Below are 8,234 nucleotides of genomic sequence, written 5' to 3'. Positions count from 1 at the left end.
ACAACCAAGTGAAAAGAATCCCTGGCTTGTACCCAGGAAATATAGCATTGCATGGATTTCTAAACCAGATTTTATCAGTACCATTTGACCGTACAAATCTGTCACATCTTGAGAATGAAAATCATTTTGTTGCATTGAAGGCTCTTTCAAGCCCAAAATCTGATCTGATTTATTAATTTCACAAAACACTCCTTTGTTCCGGGCCGTTGTCCAGGTACTATCTCCCCAGATATGTTATTTGTTCCACGGGCTCTCACTTTGTTACTGTTGTTGTGAGGAACAGGACAGTATTTCCCCAGCACCCGAGCACGTTCCTACATTGAAACATAGAAAATAGGTGCAGGAATAGGCCATTCGGCCCTTCGAGCCTGCACCGGCATTCAATATGATCATGGCTGATCATCCAACTCAGTACCTGCCTTCTCTCCATACCCCCTGATCCCTTTAGCCACAAGGGCCACTAACTCCCTCCCTACAGAAGAGTGCCCCCCCCCCCCCCCCCCACACACACAATGTGATTACCTTTGCTTGTCACTGGGGGAATGTTAATGAACTGTCTCACAACTTTTGACACCTTTGGTTGGATATTGTCAGTGATGTTACTGGGGTTACTAGTTACTGGTAGAGCTGCTGCCTCAAAGCCCCAGAGACCCGGGTTCGGTCGTGTCGGTGGTTGCTGTCTGCGTGGAGTTTGCACGTTCTCCCTGAGACCCCGTAGACTTGCTATGGGAGCTCCTGTTTATTCGGCCTCCATAGATTGCCGCCAGTGTGTAGGGATGTGAAAGTGTGAATGGGTCGGCATGGACTCAGTGGGCCGAAGGGCCTGTTCCCATGCTGTATCTTTTATGCCATCACCCCTGGCTGACATTTTCTTGCCTTATCTCCTTGAATTTGCGACCAGTTGCCTAGTTGTACGCTCAACATTCCTACATTTGGACCATGCGGGTGGGGCTATTTTGAGCTGAACTGCTCTGTGGTGAAGGGACCTGGAGAGGCCCCAAGTGCCTTTAGAAGTGGCCTCTGGTTGGAGCAGTTCATGAGAATTTGTCATCTATGGCCATGACTTGAACGAGTCTCTTCTGCAGATATTGGCTTAATATTGTCATGTGCTCTGAGATGCGGTGAAAAACTATTGTGGGCACGATGTCCAATTAAATCAGATAAATATTTATACTGTTTCATCAGGGACTGTTATTATGTGTGAAATGTTTTAAGTTTCATGTGCGATGCTCCGGTATTCCCTGGGAAACATCTTCTCATTTTGCACTGTACAACTGTTGCTTTGCAAGATGACAATAAAGGTTGATTGATTGATTGATTGATTGATTGATTGATTGATTGATTGATTGATTGATTGATTGATTGATTGATTGATTGATTGATTTAACAACATACACAATTACAATCAAGTACAACAGGTAGAGCAACGACAAAAAAAACCCAGAGTGTGGAATATAGTTTTTCAGCATTGTAGCATAACAGTTCCAGAGAAAAAGTGCGATGTCCACAATGAAGTAGGTTGGAAGATCGGGCTTACATCGTAACTTTATAGAAGGACCGTTCAGACGTCTGATGACAGAGTGGAGGAAGTTTGGTGGTCAAGTTTTTTTTAAATCTTCTGCCTGATTGGGATGACAGATGGCACAATGGGCTAAGTGTTCAGCTGGCAACCGGAAGGTAGCCGGTTCTAATCCCGCTTGGAGTGCATACTGTCGTTGTGTCCTTGGGCAAGACACTTCACCCACCTTTGCCTGTGTGTGAATGTGTGTGAGTGATTGGTGGTGGTCGGAGGGGCCGTAGGCGCAGATTGGCAGCCACGCTTCCGTCAGTCTGCCCCAGGGCAGCTGTGGCTACAGAAGTAGCTTACCACCACCGAGTGTGACTGAGGAGTGAATGAATAATGCGATGTAAAGCGCCTTGAGTATTAGAAAGGCGCTATATAAATCCCATCCATTATTATTATTATTAGAGGAGCGAAGACACAGGAGTGAGAAAAGTCCCTGATTATACTGGCTGTTTGCCCGAGGCAGTATGAAGTGTGGATGGAATTGACGATGGGATGGCTGGTCTGTGTGATGGACTGGGCTACATCCACAACTCTGCAATTCCTTGCTGTGATAGATCACTTTCCCTGTGTCCATTGCCATCGCCATTGCTCTTCCCTCGTGAATCTTACCTCTCAGCCACCTGCCATTTTCTCTGGCCCCATACAATGTAAATATGCCAAGGTACAGTGAAATCCTTTTTATTGCATAGAGATCAGTGGGATTATTCTCACCACCATCTCACCCATAGGCATAGAGTGACACAGTGTGGAAACAGGCCCTTTGGCCCAACTAGCCCACACCGGCTAACACGTCCCAGCTACACTAGTCCCACCTACCTGCTTTTGGTCCATATCCCTCCAAACCTGTCCTATCCATGTACCTGTCTAAATGTTTCGTAAACATCGGGATAGTCCCAGCCTCAACTACCTCCTCCGGCAGCTCGTTCCATACACCCACCACCCTCTGTGTGAAAAAGCTACCCCTCAAATTCCTATTAAATCTTTTCCCCTTCACCTTAAACCTATGTCCTCTGGTCCTCGATACACCTAGGATGTTCCCACTGAACCAGAGGTCATAGTCTCAGAATTAACGGAATTAACACTTTTAAAAAGTAGGTACATCTTTAGTCAGAGGCTTCTGTGGCAATAAGTCAGTGGATATTTTAATGGCAGAGATAGACAAATTCTTGATTAGAATGGGTGTCAAGGGTTATGGGGAGAAGGCAGGAAAATGGGAGGTGGACAAAAGTGCTGGAGAAACTCAGCGGATGCAGCAGCATCTATGGAGCGAAGGAAATAGAAACATAGAAAATAGGTGCAGGAGTAGAGGCCATTCAGCCCTTCGAGCCTGCACCGTCATTCAATATGATCATGGCTGATCATCCAACTCAGTATCCTGTACCTGCCTTCTCTCCATACCCTCTGATCCCTTTAGCCACAAGGGCCACATCTAACTCCCTCTTAAATATAGCCAATGAACTGTGTGGCCTCAACTACCTTCTGTGGCAGAGAGTTCCACAGATTCACCACTCTCTGTGTGAAAAATGTTTTCCTCATCTCGGTCCTAAAAGATTTCCCCCTTATCCTTAAACTGTGACCCCTTGTTCTGGACTTCCCCAACATTGGGAACAATCTTCCTGCATCTAGCTTGTCCAACCCCTTAAGAATTTTGTAAGTTAGTGCAAAATAGGCAACGTTTCGGGCCGAAACCCTTCTTCAGACTGAAGGAAATAGGCAACTCAGCGAGTGCAGCAGCTTCTATGGAGCGAAGGAAATAGGCAACGTTTCGGGACGAAACCCTTCCGGGTTTCGGCCCGAAACGTTGCCTATTTCCTTCAGTCTGAAGAAGGGTTTCGGCCCGAAACGTTGCCTATTTCCTTCGCTCCATAGATGCTGCTGCACCCGCTGAGTTCCTCCAGCACTTTTGTCCACCTTCGATTTTCCAGCATCTGCAGTTCCTTCTTAAAACACTTTGTCTACTCTGTGCAGGAACATGGGATTAGGAGGCAGAGATGAGCCATGATAGGAGTAGACTCGATGGGCCGAATGGCCTAATTCTACTCGTGAAATTGTTCTCAACTCCCCCATTCCCCAGCCCGGTTGGGGGGAAGCAGCTAAACCTGGAGATGCGGGTTCGAGACTGACCTCGGGTTCTGCATCTAAACAGTGTTGAGTCGCGCCATCTTATTTATTTGCCAAATAAATAACATTTCATCCGCCCCCCCCCTCTCTCTCTAAGGAATGTTTGAACGACACGAAGCCCAGGAGGCGAGCCTGCCAGAAATAAATGAAAACCCTGTACGCAGAGAAGGAAATGATGCCATCTGCAAATATATTCTGCTTGTGGTGATTGGGAAAGGGTTTAATGAGAAGTGCACAGAGGGACTCTGAGCTCAGTGTTGCAGTGGACGCGGGCTGCAGTTTCCAGCCTGTCCCACTTGGGAGAGGAGAGGAGAGGAGGGGAGGGGAGAGGAGAGGAGGGGAGAGGAGAGGAGAGGAGGGGAGAGGAGAGGAGGGGAGAGAGGAGGGGAGAGAGGAGGGGAGGGGAGAGGAGGGGAGGGGAGAGGAGAGGAGAGGAGAGGAGAGGAGAGGAGAGGAGAGGAGAGGAGAGGGAGAGGGAGAGGGAGAGGGAGAGGGAGAGGAGAGGAGACACGTTGGCCGCTTGTCGAGTTTGACTTTTGGCTGGGAATTGGCCGGCAGCTCCAACAGCTGATTGATGGCAGACTGGATCCACAGCCTCGCCAAAGGAGGCTGAGCTTGTACTGACCCTCCCCCATGGACTTGACCCTCCCCCTCCTCCTCCTCCTCCCCCCTCTCCCTCAATCTTAGGGGGCTACTACTTCTCCACTCCCCTCCCTTGTCCCGCTATTCCCGGGTGTGATTCACCCCACTCTCTCTGTCTCTCCCTCACTCACTCCTTGCCACGGCGCCGATGGCTCCAGCCCACTTCTCCCTCTCGCTGCTGCTGCTGCTGCTGGCTCTGCATCGCCCCGCACTGGGCTTCGACTACGAAGCGAACCTCTACGAGTATTTTCCAGACCAAGATGACCCGGCAGACGTGGACTACAAAGACCCCTGTAAAGCCGGTGAGTGAGGGAGGGAGGGGGTGCGAGTGGGTTTGCAGAGCCGGTCAGACAGAGAGACTGGGGTGAGATTGCCTGTGGGTCGGGAAGAGAGAGGGAAAGAGGGGGGGAGAGAGAGGAGGAGAGGGAGAGGAGAGGGGGAGAGGGAGGGGAGAGAGGAGGAGAGGGAGAGAGGGGAGGAGAGGGAGAGGGGGGGAGAGGGGAGGAGAGGGAGAGGGGGGGAGGGGGGAGGAGAGGGGGGGGGGGAGTGGGAGAGGGGAGGGAGAGAGGGGAGGAGAGGGGGAGGGGGAGGGAGAGGGGGAGAGAGAGGAGGAGAGGGGGGAGAGAGAGAGGAGAGGGAGAGGGGGGGGAGAGAGAGGAGGAGAGGGAGAGGGGAGGAGGAGAGGGGGGGAGTGGGAGAGGGGAGGGAGAGAGGGGAGGAGAGGGAGAGGGAGAGGGGGGGAATCACAGCCCAGTACAAACTTGCTCAGAACTTAAGGAAAGTTTTGTTTTTAAACGCCGGGGGTGTGTGAGGCGACGGCGGCAGTAGAGGGGGTGGGTGGGGGGGGTAACTCGGGTTGTAGTGGTGGGGGGGTGGGTGGGGGGATGACTTTCCCCAAACTGGAGAGCAACTTTACACATCGCCGGGAGTGGGCTGGAAGAAGCTGATGGGGAGCTTCAGCCGTGGGGGACAGGGGGGGGGGGGGGAGGGGGGGGGAGAGAAAGAGGCGAGGACCGGTGAGTAGGGAGGGGGGGGGGATGAAATAAAGACTTGAGAGAGAATAACAGGGGAAGGGCCAGAATGACAGGGGAGATGGAAATAGAGAAGGGGGGGGAATAAAATGGGAGCTGATGAGGAGGGCTAATAGAGAGGGGGAAGTGAGAGAAGAGAGGGGGAGTGATTAAAGAGGGTAATAAAGGGGAGATGGGAATAGAGAGAGCGAGAGGAGAAATGGAAACAGGGAGAGAGTTGGGGGTGAGAATATAGAGAGGTTGAGAGATGAAGGGGTAATGGATCAGAGAGTGGGCGATAGAGGGGGGGGGGGAATAGACAGAAACAACAACAAGAGTGATGGAAATAGAGGATGGCCAGAGTGCTGGACACAGCTGGAGTACACGAGTGATGGGAATAGAGAGGGAGCAGCAATGATAATAAGAATAAACAGCGTCAGGATATTTGTAGTGGAGAGAAAGAGGAAGAAAACTGAACACAAAAAGCTGAAGAAACTCAGCGGGACAGGCAGTCTGAAGAAGAGTGTCGACATGAAAAGCCACCCGTTCCTTCTCTCCAGAGATGCTGCCTGCCCCACTGAGTTATTTTGTGTGTATCTTCAGTTTTAACCAGCAGCTGCAGTTCCTTCCTACACGAACTTAACGCTTGGTGGGAATGGGAGAAATGGGATTAGAGAGGGGTGTGAGGGAAGAGAGGTGACACTGGGAGGAATTGAAAGAGAAGGATACAAGGGGGGGGGGGGGGGGGGAGAGCGAGCAATACAAGATGGGAATGGAGAGGACATGAGCAGTGAGAGGAGAGAGAGAAATACAGCGGAGATGGAGACCGAGCGGGGGCTTGGTGCAATTTTAAAGAGATGTGATCGCAGGCCAGTCTATCATTTAAACCATCACCTTTGCACCCATCGGCTCCATCTACACATCACACTGCCTCAGGGAAGCAGCCAATATAACCAGGGACCACTCACACACCATCCATTCCCTCTTCTCCCCTCTCCCAACGGGCAGAATCTACAAAACACATACCGCCAGATTCAAAGTAGTCAAAAATGCTGGAGAAACTCAGCGGGTGAGGCAGCATCTGTGAAGAAAAGGAGTAGGCGACGTTTTGGGTCGAGACCCTTCTTCACTCCCACCCCCCACCCAACATCAGTCAGAACATCTGAACCCGAAACGTCGCCTATTCATTTTCTCCATAGATGCTGCCTCACCCGCTGAGTTTCTCCAGCATTTTTCGTCCCCCAGATTCAAAAACCACTTCACCCCCCTCTGTGACCAGACTCTTGTACAGACCTTGCGATGAATTCCTCAACTTCAAACCTTGCACTTTTGTAATCTGAGTTTTCTCTGTAGCTGTAACATCACATTCTGCATCATGTCTGATTTCTCTTTTGCACTAACTGAATACTTGTGCAATGTATAATGTGCTTGGGTAGTACTTGTAACTAAGTTTTTCATTGTGTCTCAGTGCACGTTGAGTAATAATCCGATGCAGATCATTCTAGGGGGAAAGAAAGATGCAAGATGGGATAGAGAGGAAAAGGACACGAGGGGGGATTGGGAAGCAGAGAGAATGGGATAGGAGATGGGAATGAAACTAATGGTGTATGGAATTCCCTGCCACTGTTCCCAATGGCGTATGGAATTCCCTGCCACAGAGGGCAGTGGAGGCCAAGTCACTGGATGGATTTAAGAGAGAGTTAGATAGAGCTCTAGGGGCTAGTGGAGTCCACGGACATGGGGAGAAGGCAGGCACGGGTTATTGATAGGGGACGATCAGCCATGATCAGAATGAATGGCGGTGCTGGCTCGAAGGGCCAAATGGCCTCCTCCTGCACCTATTTTCTATGTTTCTTAACTCGGGGAATGTAAATACTCTGATGTGAGATGTGACGAAGAGAATGAGGGGAGAAATGGAAAAGAGAGATGGCTATGTAGAAAAGAATGGGTGGAGAGGTAGAAGGAGTGAGAACTGATTTCAAAGGGGAGATGAGAATTATTTCTCGGTCAGTTTGTGGGATGTGAGTGTCACTTCTAAGAAAGGCGCTTAAGATCTATTTCTAACTGCTCTTGAGAAGTTGGCAGAGTGATATTTCTCTGAACCACTGACATCTCTCTGGATTAGACCCAGTGATGATGAAGGAACTGCATGTAGATCTCCACGTCAGTGGTGTATGAAGATAGACACAAAATGCTGGAGTAACTCAGCGGGACAGGCAGCATCTCTGGAGAGAAGGAATGGGTGACGTTTCGGGTTGAGACCCTTCTTCAGACTAAGAGTCTTGTTTTCCCAATGGCGTATGGTTCTTATACTCCTTAGTTTTGTAGATGCTGTTGGAGCAGCCGGGGTGAGTCAAGGGCCTGTCCCACTGTACGAGTTTACCCAAGAGTTCTCCCGAGTTTAAAAAAAATCAAACTCGTGGTAAGTACGTAGAGCTCGGGGACGTCTCTTAGCGGCTCGTAACGCTAGCGGCAGGTACTCGGGAAACGCGGTAAGCTGGTGAAGTTTTTTCAACATGTTGAAAAATGTCCACGAGAGCCCCGAGTACCGACGAGCGGCTATTACCGTAATTCTCCCAGTTCGAATCTGGGGAAACTCGGGAGAACTCTTGAATTACCTCGTACAGTGGGACAGCCCCTTCACTGTGGTGTATTCTGTGGGCCGTCTTTCAGATTCAGATTCAGATTCAAACTTTATTGGCATTGTGCAGTGTACAAGAACAGAGGCAACAAAATGTAGTTAGCATCTCACCCAGAAGTGCGAACACTGAATAATGGAACAGTAAAATATATATGTGTACATACAGTAGCAGTAGTGCGATTTTTGTGGGGGGGGATGACTGGCAATCACAGTTTATGCAGTGTTGGTGATGAAGTGAGTATAGAGTAACACT

The 8,234-nt window shown here is 50.0% G+C and overlaps 1 protein-coding gene across 1 annotated transcript in view; it reads left to right on the top strand.

The window, feature by feature from the left end:
• The first annotated feature begins 4,175 nt into the window (after window positions 1–4,175).
• Window positions 4,176–8,234, top strand: part of bmp1 (bone morphogenetic protein 1) — a 107,288-nt gene continuing 103,229 nt past the window's right edge. The window contains exon 1 of the mRNA XM_033013645.1: window positions 4,176–4,632. Within this exon, the coding sequence (XP_032869536.1) occupies window positions 4,479–4,632 (154 nt within the window). The 5' untranslated portion in view covers window positions 4,176–4,478. The remainder of the gene's footprint in view (window positions 4,633–8,234) is intronic.

The sequence above is a fragment of the Amblyraja radiata genome, chromosome 39, assembly GCF_010909765.2.
Source record: "Amblyraja radiata isolate CabotCenter1 chromosome 39, sAmbRad1.1.pri, whole genome shotgun sequence".
Classification (NCBI taxonomy): Eukaryota; Metazoa; Chordata; class Chondrichthyes; order Rajiformes; family Rajidae; genus Amblyraja; species Amblyraja radiata.
This window is presented reverse-complemented; position numbering and strand designations above follow the sequence as displayed.